The sequence below is a fragment of the Pseudochaenichthys georgianus genome, chromosome 16 (genome assembly GCF_902827115.2).
Source record: "Pseudochaenichthys georgianus chromosome 16, fPseGeo1.2, whole genome shotgun sequence".
NCBI lineage: Eukaryota > Metazoa > Chordata > Actinopteri > Perciformes > Channichthyidae > Pseudochaenichthys > Pseudochaenichthys georgianus.
The window spans coordinates 7,922,003-7,948,089 of NC_047518.2; the positions used below are offsets into that span (position 1 = coordinate 7,922,003).

General features: G+C 44.4%; 1 protein-coding gene across 5 annotated transcripts in view; it reads left to right on the plus strand.

The window, feature by feature from the left end:
* grik2 (glutamate receptor, ionotropic, kainate 2) overlaps positions 1–26,087 on the plus strand; it is a 309,207-nt gene that overhangs the window by 195,606 nt on the left and 87,514 nt on the right. For all 5 annotated transcript variants that reach the window (XR_011644593.1, XM_034101861.2, XM_034101862.1 and 2 more), the window contains 3 exons: positions 1,900–2,043; positions 3,748–3,855; positions 15,197–15,310. Coding sequence is in view for 4 of the 5 variants with exons in the window: in XM_034101861.2 (XP_033957752.1) it covers positions 1,900–2,043; positions 3,748–3,855; positions 15,197–15,310 (366 nt within the window). In the remaining variant the exon portion in view is untranslated. The remainder of the gene's footprint in view (positions 1–1,899; positions 2,044–3,747; positions 3,856–15,196; positions 15,311–26,087) is intronic.

The window sequence follows — 26,087 nt, forward strand, 5'->3', positions numbered from 1 at the left end:
AACCCTAACTCTTACCCTAACTAACCCTAATCCTAACCAAGTGTTCACCCTAAACTGAATGATTCCCCTCATGGGGACCTCCAATTTGTCCCCAGAAGGGAAGCCAGTCCCCACACGTGACTATGCAAACAGATTTAGGTCCCCACAAGTATAGTAATGCTAGACCACACACACACCTACACACACACACACACACACACACACACAAACACACGCACACACACATTCGCGCAAAGTCAAATGGCCACCGAGCGTCTTCCTAACGCCATTACAGCCAAAGGAAGAAGTTAAACTGGAAGCCCAGTCAGAGCTCAAATGGGGAAATGAAAGGTTTGGGAGTGATTTTTTCCCTGAAGGACGATGCTTCGCGGTCACCTCAGGGCACGATTCCCATGCAACAACTGCGGAGAGCTGTTTTGATTGCTTTTCAATCAAGCGAGACAAACACTAATTAGATTTTTCTCTTTTGAGGAACTGCAGAATTATAGCCTTCTCTCATGAAGCATGGATGACTGGCACTTCTCTGATAGCTTAGGCGGCACTCCTCTGTTTAGAGAAATATATACCACTAATATAAAAGAGAGCTAGGAAAGGCAGCACACAGGGTTCTTTGTGTATCAACTTCAGAGCCTTTTTGTTTATCACATCCATAGTTATACATATCTGTATATATGTAAACGCCTTTAATTTAAATGATTACTGTTTTTTTATTTTCACATCACATCTGTCCTATCCTGTGCTTGACTTGTATTTATGTTGCTGCTAGGACACCTGCATTTCCCTATGGGGATCAATAAAGGTTTAACTTATCTTATCTGAATGGTTTCTTATTGCCGTATGACCAATTTGAAGTGACACGGAGAACAACGGTTATTGCTGCCACTTCAACTCACTGCTCCGATATCACTGTTGCCTTCACTCACTTAGGGCATTGTGACGTCCACCTCAATGTGTGCGTCCAGCATGTATTCACCGTGAGGACATATTGCAGAGAGCCTTCTGGTCGCAGTGGGAGTTCGGTCTTCCTTCTAAGTTCTTGTCTGAGCGATGCCTTTGAAAATGAGTATCTAGCAGAGGATTACTTTAACAACTGAATATGTTACAATTACTAGTTACATGTAAACAAATATAATCAGTAACCTAATCACAACATGAAAGTAATTGTTTGGAAGTAGTTGTATATCAAGTAGTAGTAGTAGTAGTAGTAGTAGTAGTAGTAGTAGTAGTAGTAGTAGTAGTAGTTATGAAGTAGTAGCATTGTTTGGATACTTTAGAAGCTTTTTTTATGTGTTAGAAAGTATAGGACGGATCATGTATTTAATATTAACTTTATTCTTTGCATATTATCTATACATGTGCAAATATTTGCATGCATATAAGATAAGATAAATAAGATAATATACACTTTATTGATCCCAAATTGGGACATGTTTTCATTACAGCAGCATGGTAAAAAGGCATTGCACGTAATGTGAAAAATAAAAAGTGTAGAAAATAAAAAAACACAACATATAAACATCTCAGAAAACAAAACAGAACTAAAAAGAAAAATACATCAAAGTTGACCTTGAGAGATACAAATCTGAGGGACAAATTACAGCTAACACAATTTGAAAGTATTATTTATATGGCATATAAATGTAAGATGAACAGTCTGAAGAAAAGTCCTGTCTGTGTCGAAGGAGCCTTTAATCTCTCTCCTAGATGTCCTCTCTCTCTCCGTCTGAGCTCTGGAGCCGGCCCTGGGCTTTAATGTGAGGCTTTGATTGTGCCATCATGACATTGATATTCTCTGATTCTGAGAAGATCCATGCCTGTGCCCGCTGATTCTCTGTGTGCCGTGTTCCATGTGAATGACGCTCTGTTCCCCCCCCCCCCCCCCCCCCTCTCTGTTTGCAGACGGACGCCGCGCTCATGTACGATGCCGTGCACGTGGTGGCCGTGGCTGTGCAGCAGTCTCAGCAGATCACTGTCAGCTCGTTACAGTGCAACCGACACAAGCCCTGGCGCTTTGGAAACCGCTTCATGGCCCTCATCAAAGAGGTAGCTGCTGCTCTACCTGCTCCCCCCCACCACACACACCTTCACACACAGCAAACACATGCTCTCAGCGGAGCAGACCCGCAGAATGCAAATAAGGCCGAGGCAAAAGGACTGCGATTAAATAGAGATTTATTCATATGGAAACCTTTTGTTGTGTTTGCATACATACTCCCATGAGGACGGCAGCCATCTTGAGCCTGCTCTCAGCGTTAGTCAGCCATGCAGAAACGAAAAACAGAACATTATCTTAATATTTGGTAATTGCCCCACAGTTCGCTGCGTTTCTGAATCTGGGAAGGTTAATCCGGAACCTTCTTTCCGTGGAAAGGCTGAGGATTAGGCTAACTATATTTAGGGCTCCCTTACGCTCTGTTCATGAGAACACTGCAATAAATAAACCATTTGGTGAGGGTTTGCAAATTGGAACTATATGCATTTATTTATATTAAATTCAACAGTTTTCACTATAGATGTTTTGATGCTCTGTTTATTTTTCCTTCCACAACCCTTACTTTTCAAAAATCTTGAAGTATACTCAAGTTTACATGACACCAAATACTCATCAAAATACACCATGTAATATAAATGTGTTATGCTTAGTTAATATTTATTTGACGAGATAGGCAAGTAGGCAAATTAAGATATTTAATTAGATTTGAATAATTTGATCAATTGAACTTTATTTTGAACAATCCGAAATGATCTTAAATGATGATCCTTTACTAGCTACATCTTTTGTAGAGCTTTAAAACTGCATCACAAAAACACTATGAATGGTCGTTTCCCAGCTCTCACCCCCCTTAAAAACGTGTTGCTTGGTTTCAAATACACAGTACATGTTTTGTTTCTGTGGTTGGTCATAAGGGGAGTGGGGCTTGGGATCATTTAAGTGAAGAACCTCTGAGCAGCATTAATATGCTTTTACTCCAGCTTGTTTAAAAAAAAGAAGCAACTCCAACACCAAGGGTCCTTTTAAGGTGGGTCTTGAAAAGAAGAGTTATTAGGAGAGCTGGGGTACATCCTCTGTGGAGCATGAATGTGAGCTTAAGAGGTTTTAAATCATTTAAGTATACCAATTATGACACATCAAAGTCTGCAGGACTTCTCCTCTCGGAGGGACCATGACTAGGATCCATGCAATGGTCAACAGCTGTGAAGAAGATTAAGTGACAGACTGCATAGTAACACATTGACAACACAAGTTTTAATATATGACTTGGTAATTGTAAGAAGTAAACTCTCTTTTGGGGTGATATGCAAACAGCACTTATTATTAGAGGTGTATGAATCAAAGCATCATGAACAAGGCTTTCTCGCACAGCAGACTTCAGAGGAAGAGATATTTGGCTCCGACTCTTCTGACTTCAGGGCCTGAACATCTCTGTGATGATTTGCTGAACCTGGAAAAAAGGCTTTTCCTGCTCTGAACCACTTTCATGCTGCAGTGTATCTTATCACACCCCTGAATATCTGTAAAGATTGCCTTCACACGGTTACAAATGCAGCCTCAGAGTGCAGACCTTCAGATGCCAGGAAGCTGTACAGACAGAACCAGTGTGTGAGAGGTAGAAAAAGAAAAAGTGTGTGTTCTGACTCCTTGGCGGCTTTGCTTTGAACAGCGACATCCAAAAAGGAAAGATTAAGACTTGGTGCTGATTGTTGAATCTCCTCTCATATTCCCCCCCCCCTCTCCCCTGTCTTTAGGCCCACTGGGAAGGCCTGACCGGAAGAATAATCTTCAACCGGACCAATGGCTTGAGGACTGACTTTGACCTCGATGTTATCAGTCTGAAGGAAGAAGGGCTTGAGAAGGTAGTGTGTCTCTAATGTGTGCATCGATTCACCTGCTATGACAATGTGAGGATGAGAGGAGACATGTTAAATCAATGTGCAAATGTATGGAGAACGTCAATTGTGACAGATGAATGGATCTCGCAAAATACCCGTGTAACTTGTATTTGAACTAGTATCTGCGGTCCATCCATTGAAGGCTTCTACGTAACTCTACATATCTCGGATGTCAACTCACTGCAGTTCATTGTCAGTGAATGGCATATCTTTAAGCTTCATGCAGGTATTCAAACAGAATAAAATAATAAACCATTAAGTTAAAGAGTGGTGCAGGAATGAGTTCTACAATCTGAAAAAGACTTAGCATTTTATCACTTCCATTTCCCTCGTCTCCAAGTCAACAGTTTTAGTTTTACTTGCTTGTGGCTAGAAGTCTGTAGTAAGATCTGTGGTTAACACAAGCTGAACACATCAGTTAATGCTCCACTGGTGAATGTCTGAAGCTTCTCTTGGTCCTCAAAATGGCGGTTACTACTAAATGTCATCACACTGACATGCGACGCCTTTAGCTCAGCGGGGGTGATGTGCAGCCAGGAGACCGTGATGTATTTCCTTTATAGCTTTACGTTAGCTTTTTATTCCCGCAGATTACGTTTACGCTTCGAAAATCATAAAGTGGTGTTAATATTGATGTTTTTATAAGTATCATAAATGTGTGTTGGCTGCAAAGCTTATTTTCTTTAATGTACTCAAATCCAACTTTGAAATCCTTTTTCTATTTGTCGAGGGATCCCTTGCAATGCTAACTTCAAAGGTGGCCTACAAAAAGATATCATCACTTCCAGAGTCGATCATTTTACCAGTAACTTATATTCAAATGAATAGTTTGTCTTCTTTTCAAGATAAGAAGATATATGTGTTAAATAAAGAGCTAGAGTCAGGAAGACCAAAACTAAAACTGTTTATAACTGACCTTGTGGTCTGGGGATTGAACCTACAACCTTCAGAGCACAAGCTTGTTGACTTGTTGTCAAGACTTCCAATCTATTTAAGAAGAATAAGCCCAAAGTGAATGAAGCCAGGATGGAGATTGTTATCAATATGAACTTAAAATTAGCAAGAACATTTGGAGACCGTCAATGTCGTTATGAGTGGATCCTCCTGAGATCCAGAGTGCCTCGCGAGACGAGTAGAGATGCTTTAAAGGTCACCTATCATGCTATTTTTAGGCAATAGCATAGGTCTCAGATATATACAAATATATAAAAAACATGTCTATTTAGTGTTTTGCTCAAAATACCAAACAGATCACCCGTTCTAGCCATGCCTCATATCCCTCTATTTCACTTCCTGTTTCAAAAGTGCTGATTTTGGGTATAACGCTTTTAAGGTCCCATGACATGCTTTTCCGGTTATCACCCGTCCCCTTGTGTTATGAAGGTTTTTCTGCATGTAAACAGTCTGCAGAGTCAAAACCCTCAAAGTACACCCTGTAGCGAGTAAAACTAAAGGACCTGTCTATGCTGCGCCAGAACGCCTCGTTGGACATTTCTATTTTTCCTCCTGGGTAGAGTGACGTGCCCATACCCAAATGGACCCAATGGTCCAAATGGACCAATCTGTGGAGCCGTTACGTTAAGTCCGTGGATTGGTCCAAATTACATTAAATTGAGCAATCCGCGGACTTCCTCACACTCAATCTTTTCTCAGCTGCAGCTCCGACGATTTCTCCTCCCTGAGACGGCGGGACGCGGCGAGGCTGTGAGTCGGTGTGTGAGCACACACACAAACTCCCAGCCAGGCTGCTGGTGTGTGTGTTCGGGCTGGGTTTCGCTGTGTCTCGCTGCCTCGCAGACGGCCACTGGGCTCATAGGGAGGGGGGGGCAGGAGCTCCAACAAGCCGTTTAGGACAGAGAGTGAATACACATACTATACAGAGATGCTGTTTGAGAAACCAATGCGATTTTGGAAAATTGCACAATATAAATATATTCTAGTAGACCTCAACAATGGAATTATGATCAGTAGAAAAAGCCATGACATGGGACCTTTAATAAAAAAAAAATTGATAAAAAAAAGGAGCGGGCTGAGCTCATGCGGGACCCGGCAGCTACTGTCTAAACTAAATGCTGCCGTGATGAAACGCCATATCATGGATTATCAAGGATTCTCTCTGAAACAGTCTGGAGCTCAAAGGCTTTCTCTCGCTGGTTATACCACAAGGTGAGTTCCTTTTTACTTCCTGTTATATCTCTCACAGGCTCCACCCTCTACTGGACTCTATGGGTACTCTCTTACCCCGCAAGCATTCTCCCACTGAGACTTCTATAGACGTAGCCGGCCCTGGGCGGGCCTACCTGAATGCATCACACCGTATAAAAGGAGGCCTCGCCTCCTGACTATCATCCTTTTCTCTTCAGCAGCGGAAGTGATTCCACGAGAGACTGCAGACGTTTGAAAGAAGAAGAAAGAGTTATCATACCTCCAGGGAGTCGCCACTGCTAGAGACCCGGGCCTGTCCTTCGTGCCCTGGTTGAAATAGCGGGCGCCGATCCCCACCACCTTGCTTCGAGTGGTTGGGGGACCAGGATATGGCTGAGGCGGTGCCATTCACGTTCGCCATTCCTTCCGGGTCTGGCGTCCATGGAAGTCCACCGCCCAGGGCTGTACTCTCCCTGGATGATGATCGTGGCGGCGGATGTGTGGGCTACTCACTTATTGCGAGAGATGCCCCCGCCTCACCAGGTCAGAGCGAATATTGGGCCGCAAGGCCGAATAAATAGCTTGGTCCACGGGCCTTGCCCCAGGCCCGGTTCCCCCAGGGACCGGTGCTCGGTGGCTTCACGTGATATAGGGTCGCCCCTACTTCATCACAGGCCGCCACCGCTGCCCGCCGTGTGATGTCCCTGGGATATCACGCCGCGTGGCACTTTCCAAAGAGGATCGTGTTGATCTCCTGGGAGCCCCCGTGTTTACGGAAGGGCTCTTTGCTCACGGGATGAGGATTAGTCGCAGCGTAGCTGCTTCTTGCCCATTCCCAGAGGAAGAAACACTGTCCTACACTCCCCGCCCCTGCTGTAAACCCCAGTATAGGGAGCCAGCAGGTGGGCGTGTGCACGTGAGTGGAATAAACCGAGTGCTGTCAAAGCACTGCGCGGGTTCAAGAAACGCTATTGCCGGCGTGCTGTTGTCAGAAAACACACCTTGCCTAGTATAATGGCTCCGATTAATGCATTTCACCGTTGCAATGGGAAATACAGCGTTAATACGTGGGCGCGCGGCCCTCGTGAGAGTGGCCGCGGTGCGTTCAGGGACCCCCGCAGGAGAACGGTGGTTTACGTTTGTAAACTCTAGTTCTGGAGGGAGGTGTGTGTGTGTGGGAAAAATGCATTCAGTAAAGACTATTGCATTTATCCCAGAGTAAGAGTCATTTCTCTCCACAATTCCACTTTCCCCCATAATGTCCGGTTCAAAGAGACGGCATTGTGACGGTGCGCGCGGCCCCCCTCCCCCAAGGGCGGGCCACGGTGCGTTAAAAAATCTCAGTAGAGAGGTGAGACGAAGGGAGAGGTTCAGGCACGGAGATCCCGTGCCCGCGGCGCCCTCCACCTCTTCGGCCCACCCCGTGGAACCGGCGTGCCGGCACTCACGGGGACGGGTTTTCCGTCTTTACGGATCTGGCTGGCGGGGGGAGAACATCTCTCCGCCCGGGACGAGGGGGCGAATCCCGCCTCCTCCCTGTATAATGCACAGATCACTACGTTTTCTAATAAGAATGAGGTTGATCTGTATCCAAATCTAAGTGTATTTTGTTTCCACAAAGGCTACACTTAGGCCTACACACAATGTTAACCGTACAAATTCCCCATTCGCTGCCCCAGCTGTAGCTCCTGTAAAGGAGGTGGCTAATGGGCGTGCGCAGAGAGGGATGAACCGCAGGGAGTGCTATCTAAAGGAGAGCGCTATGCGGGTACAGGGACATTATGGCCGGCGTATTGCTGTCAGAGAACACACTACGCCTAGAGCAAAGACTCCAATGCAGTTTACCCGTAGTGGTAAAGGCTGCATTATGGCGGAGTCCGCACTCACACAAGAGCGCGTGGCGGTGCGTTCAGGGACCTTAGTAAAACACACTACGCCTATAAAGACTCCGATTAATGCTGTTTACCGTAGTGGTGAGAACAGCATTAGGGTGGAGCGCGCGCTCACACAAGAGCGCGCGGCGGTGCGTTCAGGGTCCTCAGTAAATAATCGGCCCTTTCTGTGTCAACCCTCCAGGGGCAAATCTTCCCTTCGCGGGGAGTTTTTGCGGTGGAACGGGTCACCAGAGAGTATCACAGCTTCATAGCTGCTGCCCCACAGCTGAGGGCCTGTCCATTAACACAATGTTCTGGGGAATGGAAACTCAGCTGTGTGCTAACAAGGTGGAGGGACAGGAGGACGCAGCGTCCCACTGTACCACATGTCTATACACTGTACCACTGTATCACATGGACCACTGTCTTGTGGGTGTCCCACACTCACCTCTTTTTATGGGCATGCGAGAGGTAAATCTGGATGGACAGGACGCTGAAACGGGGCTATTCACTCCAGTTCTGCAGCGTCCCACCCCCTTTTATGGGCATGCGAGAGGTGAAGCTATCCTCTCGAGAGGGGATGAGTTTCCTCTCAGCAGAGATTCAGGCTCTGGTGCAGAAACAGGCTGTGTCTGTTGTGCACCCTCAGCGCAGGGAAGAGGGTCTTTATTCCATATACTTCCTGGTTCCCAAGAAGACAGGGGAATTCAGACCTATTCTAGATCTCCGCGGCCTGAATGGCCACATTTCCCGCAGGAAATTCTGCATGCTAACTATGAAACAGTTACTGGGGCTGGTGCAGCCAGGCGATTGGTTCACCACCATCGACCTGAAAGACGCGTACTTTCATGTAGAAATTGCTCCAAAGCACAGAAAGTATCTGCGTTTTGCCTTCCAGGGAATAGCCTACGAGTACAACAGGCTGCCGTTCGGCTATTCCCTATCCCCACGCACATTCAGCAAATGTGTGGCCACAGCGCTTCAACCGCTGCGCGCACACGGCATGAGAGTTTTCTTTTACATAGACGACCTCATAGTCATGGCTGGGTCACGGGAACAGGCAATGTTTTGCACAGCACAATTGATCACACACCTAACCAGATTAGGCTTCGCGATCAATTGGAAAAAGAGCACCCCCATACCTCACCAACGGGCGTTGTATTTGGGTGTGGTGCTCGATGCAGGCACGTTGCGCGCCACCCTGTCAGAGAGCAGACGTGCGTCCCTTCTTCAGGGGGTACGCAGACTGCGACAGGGGGCAACAGTGACAGCTTTTACTGTCATGCAGACGCTGGGTCTCATGGCGGCTGATCACATGATGGTCCCGTTAGGGTTACTACATATGCGCCGCCTGCAGAGGTGGTTCTCCAGCCTGCGCTTGGATCCCAAGAGGCACAAGCGGCGGCTGGTGACCATACCCCCCTCAGTGAGGGGCAACCTCCGGTTTTGGGGGTCCCCGGATCACCTCCGGAGGGGGTCTCCACTGGGACGGGTGACCTCCTACATCACAGTGTTCACGGATGCATCCGGAACAGGATGGGGAGGGACCTGCCTGAAGAGGGCTATAGGTGGGCGCTGGGCTCTAACAGAGTCTCGACACAGCAACCTCCTAGAGCTACGGGCGGTAGTGTTAGTCCTCCAGCATTTCAGGCCCCTAATTCAGGGGGAACATGTAATGGTCAGGAGCGACAACAGCACCACAGTGGCTTATATCAACAGGCAGAGCGGAGTCCGCTCCGCCGCCTTGTTGACCACAGCGGAGAGGCTGTGGTTATGGGCTTCAGAGGTGGTGTTATCTCTGAGAGCCCTCCATATCCCGGGACTGGAGAACGGGGAGCCGACCTCATGTCGAGGGGCGGCCCCCTGCCAGGCGAGTGGGTGCTTCACCCGAAGGTGGTGAAGCAGATCTGGGCCCAGTTCGGGAGAGCGGAAGTGGATCTGTTCGCCAGCCGGCGAAACAGCCACTGTGCCCTGTGGTTCTCCGTGGCTCGGAGCGACGACCCACCCTTGGGGGTGGACGCGTTTGCACACGAGCCATGGCCAAGGAAGCTGCTATACGCCTTTCCACCGCTGCGTCTCATTCTCCCCCTCCTGAGGAGAGTGAGGCGAGAACGTCTGTCAGTCATCCTAGTGGCTCCGGATCGCGTTGGGGCGCCATGGTACTCAGGACACAGATGAAGGTGGGCCAGCCCTGGGCGGTTCCCCAGTTCTGGGGGGCGATGTCTCAAGAGGCAGGTGCAATCGGGGCGTTACCCACTCTCGGCCGTCCTCTCCAGGTTTGGCTCCTGAGAGGGACAGGTTGAGACAGGGTGGATTGTCTGATAGTGTTATGCAGTCTATCCAGGCAGCTACAGCTGGATCCACCACAGCCTGTTACAGGCCAAAGTGGCTAGGATTCCAGCGATGGTGTGAGGAGCGGAGAATAGAGCCCCTATTTTGTGAGTTAGGCTCTATTTTATCCTTCTTACAGTTACTGGTGGACAGAGGGCTTGCGCATTCAACAGTGAAGGTGTATGCAGCAGCCATCTCGTCCTGCCATGAGGGATTTGCGGCAGGTCAGCCTTTAGTCAACCACTGATGTCGCGGTTTTTACAGGGGGTCAGGAGGCTGCGCCCAGTAGTGCACGCCTCCACCCCACAGTGGGACCTGCCCCTAGTGCTCGAGGCTCTGGCCTCGGGGCCGTTTGAGCCTCTGGAGCTCTCCTCTCTGAAAGCATTGTCGTGGAAAACAGCTTTGCTTCTTGCCTTAACGTCAGCCAAAAGAGTGTCCGAGTTAACTGCTCTGTCGGTGCACCCGAGCTGTTTACAGATTCGGGGTGACCGGAGCGGCGCGACACTCAGACCGAACCCCTCCTTTGTGCCCAAGAGCCTAAGGAGTGCGTTCAGGTCAGGGGCTATTCAGTTAGGGGGTTTTAGGCTTCCCCCCATGTGGGACCAGGGAAGCTAAACTGCACCTCCTCTGCCCGGTGCGTGCGCTAGCATGTTATGTAGAGCGCACGGCTGCCCTTAGACGCACCGAACAGCTGTTCGTGTGCTTCGGGGGCGGGGTGATCGGGAAAGCTCTGTCCAAGAAACGCCTGGCAGGCTGGCTCTGCGAGTGCATTGCACATGCCTACGGACAGGCAGGGAGAGCCTGCCCCACGGGGGTTCGTGCACACTCCACACGGGCTGTGGCTGCGTCAACAGCCTTATTCAACGGTGTGAGTGTGGAGGATATATGCACAGCGGCGTCTTGGTCGACGCCAGGCCCCTTCATAAGGTTTTATCTCTTGGACATGTCGGGCTCTTTCTCCTCGTCTGTACTTGCGGGGGCAACACAAGACTGGTAGGGGGGAGGGGGGTTGTGGGTCAGTTGGCATCTGACCCCCTCCCCGGACGTAATGCGCCTTCGCTGTTCTCGGGCCTTCAGAGGGTCCCGGGAGGGGCGGGGGTGGCGCACTGGGCCCTTACAGGGCTGGAGGGCTGCTCTCCTCCTGCCGAGAGCAGGAGGGGGGGAGCCCTCCACACTTTAGTCCACACACTCGACACGGGGTCAGTGTTTGAGTGTGGGGCAGGGGCTCTGGCGCTCTCCCTGTTATCCTTAGGGATTCAGGGAGGCAGGCGTGTAGTTAGCCCTTTCGGGGCTGAGGGGGCTCTCCCCATCCAGGGTGGGGGGGTCCCCCGGCACTGTTTTTTGAGCACACTTTTTGCGAGGTAAGCGCAGCAGGGTGTGCTCTGTCAGCCACAGCCCAGATTTCTCCTCGGTTACAACCGGGTTAAAGGAGAAGGTGGGGCAGCAGCTGCTGACCATAATAGCCGGTCAGGGGCAGTAGGGTGGAATATTGTTGGACGACAGTGCGCGTATACATCGCGGCTCCACCCACTGTACCCATAGAGTCCAGTAGAGGGCGGAGCCTGTGAGAGATATAACGTCGGGTTACGTAGTGTAACCCTTGTTATATTAGCACAGGCGGAGCCCTCTACTCGGGGCACTGTCTGTCCTATTCCGCTCGCTGAAGAGAAGTGTAGGATGATAGTCAGGAGGCGGGGCCTCCTTTTATACGGTGTAATGCACGCGTATTCAGGTAGGCCCGCCCAGGGCCGGCTACGTCTATAGAAGTCTCAGTGGGAGAATGCTTGCGGGGTAAGAGAGTACCCATAGAGTCCAGTAGAGGGCTCCGCCTGTGCTAATATGACAAGGGTTACACTACGTAACCCGACGTTTCTTCACACACATGCTCTGTGCAGTACAGGTTAGCTCTGAGTGTTAGCGATGCTAATGTAAACACCGACCATATTACGTCCAAAACAGTCGGGCATTGTTTCTGATAGTAACGGTTCTGATTGGGCCGTGGGTCCACATTTCACATATTACGTCATATCGGACGCCAATCTGGATCAGCTCCGTTGTTCCCCCGTTTTTAGAGATTTGGGTACGGAGGAAAAGAGAGAGGGTTTTATTTTCTGACGCTGCGCGAGTTCCCTGACACACCGGGACACATGTTGATGTATAAAAGACATCACAAAGTGCATTTTGCACAATAGGTCCCCTTTAACACCTCTTCTGCTCAATTAACGTACTGCCGAGTCAGCTGCAGACACTAAGTGTAAAAAGAAGCAGTTTGTTTCTGAAAATTTGTTTTTCATAGCTTTTTTCTGAGCACACAACAGCAGCCCCAAATCCCCAAACTAATGTTTTGAAACTGAGTTCACGAACCCATTGACAGTTTCTAAGAGTTAGAATGAGCACTGAATACATAATTATATTGAAGATAATACAAGACCTTGACTATATTTGTTGGATGTTTTACTTTCACTTCAACATTTAGACTGAACATTGTGGAATAGAAATACAATTTGTATGTATATACTGGAGACTCAGTTTTAAAGTTATATACAATATAGTTAATTCAATCTAACTCAGCTTATCGGGTCTAGGCAAAATAAAGAAATAAGACACATTTCAGATATAGCTGACTGCTACCAAATATAAGGCTTGCATGTCTATATGACCGTTGAAATAGTTGGTATTCTTCCTGTCATGGCCATAAAGAGATTCCATGCTAAGGCATCAACGCTGTGAAGGAGAGGGGAAACATCCAGTCTGAAGAAGCCCAAGCATATTGATGTTTTTGGTTGTGACAATCTTTTTTAGTGGGGTATACCATCTTAGTGTCCCCATTGAACTGTGTGTTTCTGCATCGGCTTATCAAGACGTCTCAGTGTGAAGAAAGATTTGTGTGGGAATTTGACTGCTGGAAGTTTGTTTGCATGCAACACAAATGACAAGTGACAGCCAACATGACAGACAATATATCCAGTAAGCCAAAAATACATTCAAACCAGTTGTGTTGCTTGCCAGGAACTCAAACTTCTTTATCTCCTTTTTTTACTTTTTGTTATGTTATGGGGCTTTCAGACCAAGAACAGAGGCTTGAATTACGACCAAAAGATCAGTTATATATTATAAGACCCATCAAATACATAAACACTAGACGGTGAAGAGTTTACAACTTAAACGTTTTTGAAGGTATAGAAAAGGTCGTCCAGTAATCACAGGTTTGGCAGTTTGATCACTGGCTCCTCTGGTCTCCATGTTAAGTGTCCAGCCAAACGCTGCACACTGTCCCTTTAAAATATATACATTTAATTCTGCCCAAACCCTACATTTAATATCACTTATAATGCATCATAGGATGTCATGGTATCCGTGTCAGCGTATGTCTGTAACTCATACCAATAGACACCTCTATGTTTCAGATGGTTTCCTAGGAAGCATCTCCAGTGTTCAGCAGCCAATTTAAGATGCATGAGATTAACAGCCGGAACATAACCTGCTTACACTACCGATACAAATAATATTCTCAAATGCAAGCGCAAACACTTCACACTTCAGCATCCTCACCGGTACTCGCCTCTCAGAAGCTCCTGACCTCTGCTCTGTGTGCGCCTGCACCTTCATGAATAATTTACTCTATTAATAAAAAAACCTTGAGAAGCTCTCCACTCTCATGAAGCCTGAATTAAAGAGTTGATTTGCAATTACAAAGCCCGTCTCCAGCCTCGTACGGGGCACCAGAGGAGCACTGAGGAGTGTGTGGCTGGTGTTGGCTGGAGCGTTTGCGATCCCTGGGCTCAGGTTGGGTCGGAGCGGCTGCACGAAGTCGGAGCTAGAAGGACAAGAGAAGCCTCGAGGCACGATCCAACAATCATCTTCTTCCGGTGTGCTTCCCCAGGATGCGCCCCCTCCTTCTTTGAGCCCTCCTTAGTGTTGTCCTCCACAAACCCTCCAAAGAGCCACGGGGCCAATACAGATCCTAGATCATCTCGAACATTATTCCCTGTGGGAGTCTAGCAGAAAGTGCCCCCTGACAGTGTTCAGGGTTCACATGGCTGTCAACAGTATCCTCAGGGTGTTGCACATTATCCTCTGAAAGAGAGGAGAGAGTCAGTATGTATCCATACAGTACATGTCTGGATGTGTAGTGGGTAATGTTACCAATTTGTGTTATCCATGTCATATCACGCAATACAACAAGTCCTATGTCAATCATTCAACGAGAACGAGGTTACAAGTGTGCAGGTTGTGTGGTGGCTGCATTAGATGTGAATATAAAATTGTCACCAAAGTTATTTTCTCATAATGAGGTTGTCTGCTGATTTTATTAATGTTAATGGTTACCATGATTGGCAGAGGGTTGCAGAGGTGCTGACAACATTTCATTTAAAGACATATCATGCTCATTTCATGTTATTTTGTGCTTCTACATATTGACATGCTTCAATGTTCTCATACTGCCTGTGCTGCGGCACCTCTTTTCACCCTCTGTATACCGTATAGTGATGTGTTGGAATTGTCTCACCCCAGTATCATGAACAAGCTGTTGGAGAGCTGGCCAATAGAAATGCATATGTTTCACAGTGATGTCATTATGTAATGGAAGTAAACTAAAAAGTCCAATGGAGGGGGAGGATTGTAGCCTGTGCAGACCATTTGCATGCACAGAAACCTATATACACACTACAGGAAGGGGGAAACCACAACAAGCATACTAGGGCCTCTTTAGTGACCTTGTGCAGAAAACAAAGCTGATTGGTTAATCAAAGACATCATTTTACAAACGACCAATAAAGCTTCAAATAAAAGGTAGAATTAAAGGGAAGCCAAAATTAAAGCTTAGTTTTTTCCCGTTTTTATTTTTCAAACTGCAAAAACCCAATCGTGCTTTGGCACACTGTTCTGTTTGCCATCTGACTGTTGGCCCTGGAGCCAGTTAGAAAATGAAACATTTGTATTTTGCTTTACAGATTGGTACCTGGGACCCTCCAAGCGGACTGAACATGACGGACAACCAAAGGGGGAAGACGACCAACGTCTCTGACTCCTTATCCAACCGCTCCCTGGTCGTCTCCACCATACTGGTACTTTTTGTTTTCAATGGATCTACTTGTGTTCTGAAATGCTGCTGTGGCAACACTTTGCAACAAACGAGTTGGAGTCATTATGTGACCTTTGATATGGAACTTCAGCCAGCTACGCACCTGAAACAGAGATCCAACATGCAGGGCTTATCTCATGTTCTGGTCTTCGGTGAAGAAATACCACACAGACCTACTTGGTAACATACACAAACCCATTAGCAGTTCAAATCTGTAATCTAACAGGATTTCAGATTAATGAAGCCTGCAATATTCAAACGGTTACCTCTCGATTCTATCTTGGGCCGACAATGTGCAAATTAAATATTGCAGCTTTAAATGTCTGTTTATAGCTACATCAAATTGTAACAGTGCTTTATGTGGGACCAATTATAGAGGCATAGAACAGCTCTCAGCCATAACAGACTCTCTCCAAAGATGTCATTATTTTTAAGCTTTTCCTCTTGAAAAATTCTTCACTGCTTTGCCTGGACTGCCCTTTCTGCTTAGAGCCCTGGGATGCTGCTCTCCGACTCAATTGAAGTAGAGTACCCCAAAGCACTGCTCTCCCAAATTGCCAGTCAACTTCCGCACTGAGGGGGACTACCAATTCGGTAGGAAGTGGCTCGTGCTGGAAAATTGACTGATTGATTGTTCAATAAGAATTCATGGTTTACGGCTCTACCGCCTACCATCAGATTTATCCAGCATTGTCTCTCTTGCCAGTGGTGTCAAAATCCAAGGGTTCAAATCTAACTTTGAGAAGTAGAAGTACAATATGTAAAGGAGAATGTGTAGGGAGCTCGTCGTTAATGAATACAAAATAGGATGTTGATCAGCACTGATCAAGGTTTTCTGTAACTGTCCCAGTCCGTTCACATTTTCTTTTCCATTAACCGTCTTTAAACTCGCCAGAGCCCATACTGTGTTTCTGTTAGTGTTTACTTCCTGTTGGTCTTTTTCTGTTTTGCCCGTTAGTGTTTACTTCCTGTCTGTCTTCCTCTGCTGTTACCATTAGTGTTTACTTCCTGTTCTCTCCACATAGTCCTCTGATCCTCCTTAGCGACGGTCTGTTAGCAAGAACTAACAACCTCAGAATTGAGTATTAATCTAAGCCGTGTGATAAGGTTGAGTTAAATAATAAAGTAATATGATTATTACTATTAGGATGCTACGTCATCGAGTGCCGCCGAAGTACTGTTCCAATCTCCAGCATATTTGGAATTCCACCGAGGCCGCGTCCTTGGTTTGGGGTAATTTCGAGGCTGCACATGGGTAGACGAATTTGTGTCCTTAAAATCCCCACAATGCTTTGCGTACGGACCAATTTAAAAAACCCTTGCGGAGAATGACTGAACCGACGCAGCACACATTTAAATGTAAGTATATAGTGGCGTAGAACATGTGTTGGTAAATATGTGACTTTGTTACATTTGTTATCACCAAAAATGTGTTCCGTGAAAGTAAACATCGTAGACATCGTGAGGTATTTATTTTCGGTACAGTTTATGTTGAAACCGTTAGAGAGAGTGGCACACTTGTTAGCCTGTTCCATTCTTCTTCGTTTTCCGAAGCCGTGGCTTGGAAGCATACTTGCTCCATTTCGGAAGGAAGTGACTTGGAAGTACGCGACCAAGCCAGCATCCTCGCGATTGAGAAACGGCCACAGACAAACCCTGGGTTTTGACCATACTTTCCTTAAAAACTCAAACAAAGTTGTTGGTCTGTTGCTGGTCACAATCACAAATGATTCAGGTGAGCTGAGCTATGATGAGAGAATTGAAACTTAATTCAAAAGCAAGCATTCAATTGTATGTTGAAAATCTAATTTCAACATAAACCTTGCGAACATTTTATTAATCGAAACATCATTTCTGGGCATTATCTGGCTTTCTTTGGGGACTAAAGGTTTTTGGGAAAGCCTCTGCACACATCTGTCATTCACCAAGAAAAAGACCCAGCATGTAACTCCCTCAAAAATATTTTGACAAAGGAGAAACATTATGTGAATGAGTGATACTTTGGATAGGATCAGGCTTGGCTTGCGTCCTGCAGTCTTTATGTTAAGCTAAACTAAGCAAATCTAAACATCGCTCAGTTCTAACCTATAATGTTAATGCCTTCAGCGGCCTTCACATTTTATTTTCAATAATGCAATATATAAGTTACCACAACGTATTGCAATATGGAGGACCTGGAGCCTTTTTGTTTTCTCTCACTGAATATGTACTTACATTAAATTAACATATCTGAAAAGATGCCTTCCTGTACTCCTGGAAACAGTAGGCACACACTTTGTGCAATGTGAGAACCATGACAGTGAGGAAACTCGTAGAAGCGAGCCAAATTAAAGCCATTAATGATCCTGTTATTGAGGAGGCAAGCGTAAAAATAACAATATCAAGTAAATTGCGGGTTGTCATTATTTATCGTGGGCCTTTTTTCCTTCCTTCCGTGCTGTGAAGTGATTGGATTGCAGTTATTAGTGAAGACTCTCCACGGCTGTAATTGCCATATCAGGACTGAGTCATGGGGAGATGTGATGGCTGTGAGCAGCGCGGAGAGGAAGGGAGGGCTGACAATAATTGGGTTTGTTACATTTGATTGATGTACACTTTCATCCAGATTCTCATCATTTTCTCAGGGCTTATGTACTATAAAACATGATGTAATTACTGTTGAGATCTTGGCCTATCAACAGTTTATCTACTTGGGAAATCACTCCCGTAATGCTGCGGTGGAAATGAAGTACCTTTAGGCTAATGGCTGGAGCTGCAGATAATATAGTGTGTAATGTATCAGAGAGAGCAGGGAGCACTTCCTTAGAAACAACCCATGTTTTATTAGTCACTGCAGGAACGACCTGCTCGTAGACACAGGGACATGGACGAACCCAGGGGTTGTGTTGCAGTACTGTACATGTAATTTAACTTTGTATCTGTTGCAACAAGAAAAGGCAGAAACAGATACCCAGCAGCAGAGGCGTCTGTCCTTTGAAGGCATCACATTTAAAGATTTCAGAGGCCCTATTATTCTTTTGGGGGTTTTCCCTTACCTTTAGTGAGTTAGTTTGTGTGCATTGTTTTACTGGTGTACAAAGGCTACAATCCCAAAGGGAGTTTCTCTCCTACTCCCTCCAGTCCTCAAGCAGGAGGGAGTACGGCCTTTGTTGGAAGTGAGTATGAAACCTTTTTGATGCATTTAGAAAAAATATGTCTGAAAGTTGGACAAACAAACGCATTGAGAGGAATACGTTGTAGAAAACAAGCAACACATCGAATGAAACTATTTTAAAAGCTATAATAACAAATTAAAACAAGATAAATGCTTACACAAAATAAAGGTACGCTGGCACAACACACACACAAAAACACACACACACACACACACACACACACACACACACACACACACACACACACACACACACACACACACACACACACACACACACACACACACACACACACACACACACACACACACACACACACACACCACACACACACACACACCACACCACACACACCACACACACACACACACACACACACACACACACACACACACACACCACTTCAGGGGACATTACATTGACTTACATGCATTTCCTGGAGACTTATCCTAACCTTAACCAACACATGCCTAACCCTAACCCTTAACCTCACCCTTACCCTAATCCTAAACCTAACCAAGTCTTCACCCTAAAATGAATGATTCCCTTCATGGGGACCTCCAATTTGTCCCCATAAGGGAAGCCAGTCCCCACAAGGGTCCCCACAAGTATAGTAATGCTAGAACACACACACACACACACACACACACACACACACACACACACACACACACACACACACACACACACACACACACACACACACACACACACACACACACACACACACACACACACACACACACACACAGGTATTAGACTTTAAAAAACGAGATGTAGTGAATCACATTCATTCAAAAGAGACAGATGTGGAGAGATAATTAATAAATAGCACCAGTTGCGTTAATCACTATTTGATACTAACACATACTGTAAGTACTGTAAAGGATCATTAAACTAAAAGCTATAGAGCTATCAGACACATGTTAGAATATCCCAGCCATCTCATCGATGAGAGCCATGTGGAGCATATGTTGGACATAAAGCAGATTGTATTCAGGCTCTGAGAGAACGGATTACATTATCAGTTTACAGAAAAGGTAACTGTATTCCCTTACGGTTACATCAAAAACATGTAATTAGATTACTGTCACATTTCTAAGAATTGGGGGTAGCAGGATTTAATGTTACTAAAAACCTCAAAAGAGCATTTTGTGTTTGTTGTAAAGGATCAAATGTAATCTCTTCTCTGTTAGCTGTACACGAGATAAGTAATCACACTAATACTTTAAGTGTGAATCTATACGCCTAAATGTGATTTATGGTTTCACTTTCTTTGCTTCATTTGTTCTTTTTTAATTCAGCAGGTGAACCTATATGTTCATAATAGTGTGTGTGAGCGTAACTGTGTGAATTAAACTAAAACTTATATCAGGTTCATGGTTTCCGTTTTTAGCTGGTAAAATTTTATAAAAACCGGTAAATTCAAAACCTGCAGGTCAAAATGTCTGATGCTCCGATCGACCGATATTCACTCGTAATAGTTTGATCGGTGCTCTCTATAAAGGCCGACCAGGAGAGCTGGATCTGATCGATATGGACATACACGCGAGTGAAGTATAACCGGACAAGAGAGAGATCAGAACCGCTGCTCCATAATCACCTGAAGCCCCGCCCACTGTTTAGCGCGCTGCATGAGAAACTGACGGGCTGTCAGGAGAGAAAGGGAGAGAGGAAAAGAGAGGATCCGTTTCTCCCGTGTTATTATTCAGAGTTAATTTAAACTTTTGAATAATGTACTTCATCTACTACAAGTAGTTTATTTGAATGTAATAATTATGTTGTTTGCGGAATCATTTATTAAAAAATGAATCTGAATTTTTTCTATCTGTTACGATTATAAACTGAAGCAATATAAAAATTACTCCCATTAACCGAGTTTTAAACATCAGCATACCCGGTCCTAATCCGGTAATTACCTGCTAACGGAAACTCTGCTCCACAATTCTTATTCTTATTATTGAAACAGTTTCAAATTTGTCCCGTAAAATAAATCCTGTCCGGACATTTGACCGGCGAGAAAAAAACCTAGCGGAAACCTTCAGGTTACGTTACTTTTATATATTTGTTTAGGTTACATTTTTCTACCAATAACTAGAATTTGTAACGGAATGCATTTTTAAAGTAACAATCCTAAACCTGATTATATACAATTATATTTTCTGAAACATCAGAACAGATGGTGTTTTATGTCCTATCCATTAAAAAAAGAAACTGTCTTGTCATGGTCCACTGCTAGGCTTTAATATATACTCTTTTACAAAAGAATGTTGATCATTGTAATTAGTATTTTTTGTCGTATTCTTCTTTTGCTTAAAACCTTAGCCACTACATGACCCATAATGCAAATGAAAAGTGCAGGGACAAGTGCAGAAAACGTTCAGGGGGAAGTGGTACTGTTACAGACAGCACTGTAAACATTTTCATAAATACATTTAGATTCTTCAGCTAACTTTATTATACGCTGTAATAAACTCAGTTGCCTCAGAGAAACCATGGTACAGATTCCACACGCAGTGCAGCAGCAACACATGAATGATATCATATTGTAAAACATGTGTCAGATTACGCACTTGACCTGAGTTTATACGATACATTGGGCTTTAAAGCAGCTGGAGAACAAACCCATTAAAACATTTTGAAGCTGTGATTCACACGTGACAGACATGGCTAAATCTTGTTTGGTCAGTGTTGGCCTCAATCAAACCAGATTAAACCAAATTGCATGAATGCTTGCATATGATTTGATCAGAAGATGCTTTGTTGACTCATAATCAGATGTGTGCCAGTGCTGCATAAACCAAATGATTTGTTATCTCCTCTTCTGCCATTTCACTTTTAATTGGACCACAGACTTTGAACAGCTAAGTGAAAGTCGTGGGCTAATGTCTTGAGTATTTTGTGAATTTTGTAAAAGTAAAAGGTAACAGTTATTTTATACTGTGGCTACTTATCCAACAAAAAAGAAGAAACGATTAAAGCCCCTCCATCCTCTCCGGTTCCACAGATGGATGATGAGAGCTTTTATAATGTCCAGAAATAACCACAGGTACGACTGACAGCTCCAGCTGCTTTATGGGTAATTTGCTCAGCGATGCTTTGTTATAATTAAAGTCTTTCACAGTTGACAGAGGGTGAAAGGTCACAAGATGCTGATGGGCTGGAAAACAGAGGTTCCACTAGTTAACATGGCAGTACAAAGAGACTGGGAGAACTTAGTCAAATTATAAAGACAGGAATTACATTATAATATTGAGGGGCTGAATGGATAAGTCAAACAAACACCAATGTTTCTAGTGTTTTATATAAAGATATGTTTCTAGTTATGTTGCCCTTTTGTGTTGTGCAGAACTTCATCTTTAAAACTTTGACCGTAAACCAAGAGAAAATATGTTTCCCTGGGAAGTCATTGAGAGTTTTAGTTCAGTTTGATTGGACATATTGTGTAGGAGACGGGGTTAGCACAGGTGGGAAAGCATCAGGTGGCTAGCAAATACCATTCAAACATGTTCATATCTGAGCTAGATTTGGGTTATAGGCCAATATTCCCAACTCAGGATGTTGGAGTGGAAAATGAAAAAGATAGTACTCAAATGAACACACTTTATAAAAGGAACACAGTGGATCCACGGGGAAAAAGTTGAGTGGATGATTATTCTTTTACCATTTACCAGAACACAAAATGTAGTGTGGTCCAATCTTCCTGGTCATGATATTCACCATCTAATATTTGCTAAGCTAACAACCCACCATGTTGCTGGCTACATTTCTCTAACCCTAACCCTATGTTAGCATATATTTGAGGTCCAAGTCCAAGACATGATCATTCACACAAAAAAACGTTCGACTTAATTCCAAATATTTAAGTTGAACGGGACCCTTCAGTAAAACCTCTGCCGAGTTTCTGCAATGCTTTCTGTCTTTACAGGTAGTCGTTTCATGCAACTACTACTGTCATGCTAGAATTTCATTTTCAACCCATTATTCTTACAAAGTGCTCACCTTTAAGAAGATGGAGTCCAGATGACATAAGCAACAATGAGCACACATGGGAAATGATGATTGAAGATGATCCCTGCTGATTTCTGTTGGAGACCCCATTCTCTGCCCGAAGCAAGACCAGATCCTCAAAGCTGTAATTTAAAGTTATTGCCAGCTTAATTTATGAGATGAGACAAACGTTACATAAGATGCTTAACAGAGATAGTTGAAAGAACTACTGCTACGATGACCTCGTAAGAACTCAGATGCTCGATTCCCTTTGCTTGGTAATATTCTTTATTGTCAATAAACCAAGCTATCCAATATTGACTACTAGGATCTACTAAGAATCTACATCGATTCACTAGGTTCTACTAGGTCTTGTAACATGGTTCTCTGGTACGCAGGCATGGAGATAACGACAAGACAAGACGAACCAACACCAGACAAAGGGAGAGAAGGACTAAATATACATATTAGGTAATGTGGCACAGGTGGACACAATCAGGGGCGGGAACAACAATCAGTCTAGCAGGTGCCACACGGACAGGAAGTGCCGACACCTGGAGAGAGAGAGAGTATAGTAATTATCATCAACAGACCGATAGACAAAACACAACAGCTAACAGGATACTAGCACTAAACCCTGACAACTACTTTGATGTAGTAAGCAACACAATTCAAATGAGTTTTGTTTACTTACCAAAACAAAAAATAATTTTTAGGCCATACATTTTAAGTCTTCACTTTTAAATGGGTATCTATTATTGACAGCATTCATCTTATTGGTCATACTGTATTGAAAGGTCGGCAACACGGACAGCACTGAATACGTTCCTTCCGGAATTGCTTATGCTTATGCTTACTCCAAACCGTATGTTTAATTTGTGATACTATAGTTTGAGGATTGACTCCACTCACAGAAAAGGAGTTAAACCCAGACCCTCTATCCAGCTGTGTGGTACAGAACAGATTCCTGCCGTGCAGTCGCTGTGTTCTTTCGTCCTTCACTGTGATAGAGAGCAGGGTCACGACGAGGAGAGGCGGTGTGATGTCTTTGTTGGACGTGAGTTACTGAAAAGGAGATTACACTTCCTTTCTTCAAGTTGCTTTATGTTGTTTTCTCTACCGCACGCTGACCAATCCCAGCTCTCTGGTGCTGTAAATATGTGAAAGATTCAAACTATAAATATAAACGTCTACGGTGTGTCCTTGAGCCTTGAGCTAAACTGAAAATAAAAGGCTTTTTAATCTGTGGTGCAAATTGATGGAGACGGATTGATTAACAAGACCATTTCACAATTTAGAATCATGTATCTAATCCACCAATTTGTGCGTCAACCCTAAACAAGAACACAAATGTCTGCAGCAAAGGGAATCACAATAATGGATTGACTTTTCAACAACTCTTTTCAAAAGGGGCTCAAGTTCCATTCAAACAGCGAGTGATACATAACCCTGAAGTTAGCGTGGCTGAAAAGGAAACAGCTTTGAAAAGAGGAAAGGCATCCCTCCGACAGAGTGTGTCCTTCTGCGCAGTGAGAGAGCCTAGAAAACGACTTGGGCGGATTCAAAAAACCTTGGCATGCTCAACACCACTGAAGCAGTTACCATGGTGATGGGAAGAAAGGAAAACACCGCTGCTACCTTGGATGTGAGACACACACATATTATACACATCGCCTGCTGTCCCGCCAACAGAAGCCGAGCTGTTATATATATTGTAGTGGTCATTGTCTCCTGTATTTCGGATGCCAGTGTAGAGGTTATGTGTGCACTCCACCTTCATTGACGGCCTGTACAAACAGACAGCAGTGTGTTGGGGGTTTGTACTGTATGTCTTCACATTTCAGCGCTGCTATTGATCTGTATGTGGACAGTGCTTTCTGCACTTTCATCAAGATTACCAGTATCATGACAGTCCTGCAGCTTCCGAGCTGTATGAAGCAGGACAGGAGCCACAGTGGGTGTAGCTGTTGCGTGTGTACCGGTGTGTCAGCAGTGATTATTGATGGCTGCTTAAAGGGAGGATACACTGTAGCCGATAGTATCTACCCTGTGTTGGTTTGTGCGTGCCTGGCAGCAATGGGAAGTAATTACAATCTTCGAGATGACAGACAGTCACAGAGAGATAATTGTAGTTTTGCTCAATGAAATAAATATATACCAATTACCCATGGTATTTGATTGTTTTGAATGCACAGGGTTGCGAGGATTACTTAAAGGTGTATTGAGTTAAACAGTAATTACAAGTTACCAGTAGAAAACAATTATTTAATGTTTTAATCTAAAACATTTCTGAGAGACATTTTCTAAATGCACTGTGATCCATGGAAACAGCCTTACCATGTCAACTATGAAGTCTCAAGAGGCCTTTGTCGTATTTCCATATACGTGGGGTATAGCTTTGTTGTGTCATCATCATTATAAAGAAACATGTAGTGTTTTATTTTAAAATAGAAATGATTCTGCATTAACCGCATTTACTGTGCCTTTTGTTAGTGACAATTTTCACATATCAAATATGTCACACAGATTCACGGACATTTCATATGTATGGAAAATAATTCGGGCCATTTTCATAAAAATGTTTACACCAAAAGTGATATGTTTTTTAGTTCTGAAGTCAGAATGAATATCAGAACAACGTTTTTTTTTTTTGGTCAGCTCAAAAAAACAACGACACATTTGGCCCTTATCCCCTTCCATACTTTTGTGATACTGTGCAGGATCTCAAGTGTGTTGTGTGTTCGAAAAGAAGTAGACACATTGAAAGAAAAGTATTTAATGAACAAGTCAACACAAGGTGACATAATGATATGACTTCATATGTACATATATTACATAATGTATGGAGGTCGAAATGTTTTTCTCATTACTCTATCCATCCTCACAATACTGTGCAGGGAAACCATTATCCTAAACATCTGTCCACTGCGATGCAGATGTGCGATACACCGTTAAGGAACGCCTTTTTGTTTTTCTTGCTGCTCCGCGTGAAAAGGAACACTCTCTTTGTTTCTTGCTCATGCAAACACCTCAAAGCCTGCACACTGTTCAAACTCAGCTCGTGAAATGTGTCAAAGCTGTGAGCAATCTTTAATGTTTTTTTCTTTCAGTCACGGAACAGTTATATTATAAACAACACCTGTCTGACGATATCTTTCTGGATTTATTTGTCTGAGAGAGTCAGGGGAGTCGTAGAAATGAGAGACGAGGACGAGCATCTAAGGCTAACAGAGACAGATGGTGCAGGAGCGGAGGAGGAGGAGGAGGAAGCAGGGAGGAAATAGGGGAGAAGGACACGGTGGAGGAGACGCTGAGTGGGCGGGAGGCAGAGAAGAGCAGTATTATGATAAGCGTCCTTGGGTTTCGTGAAAGGCGCTATATAAATTGAAATTATTATTATTATTATTATTATATGTCTTTAGGACCATCAGAATACATTGAGATGCTATTAGAACTAAAAGCTGCACCCACACTGAAACAACTGAAATATTGATTTGAATTAAATGTATTAGGTCAACACATTTCACACAATTGTATAATGTTAGTTGAAAGCAATAGTATTAAGTTTAGTTTAGGTTCAACTTATTGCTTTCAACTAACCTAATACAGTTTTGT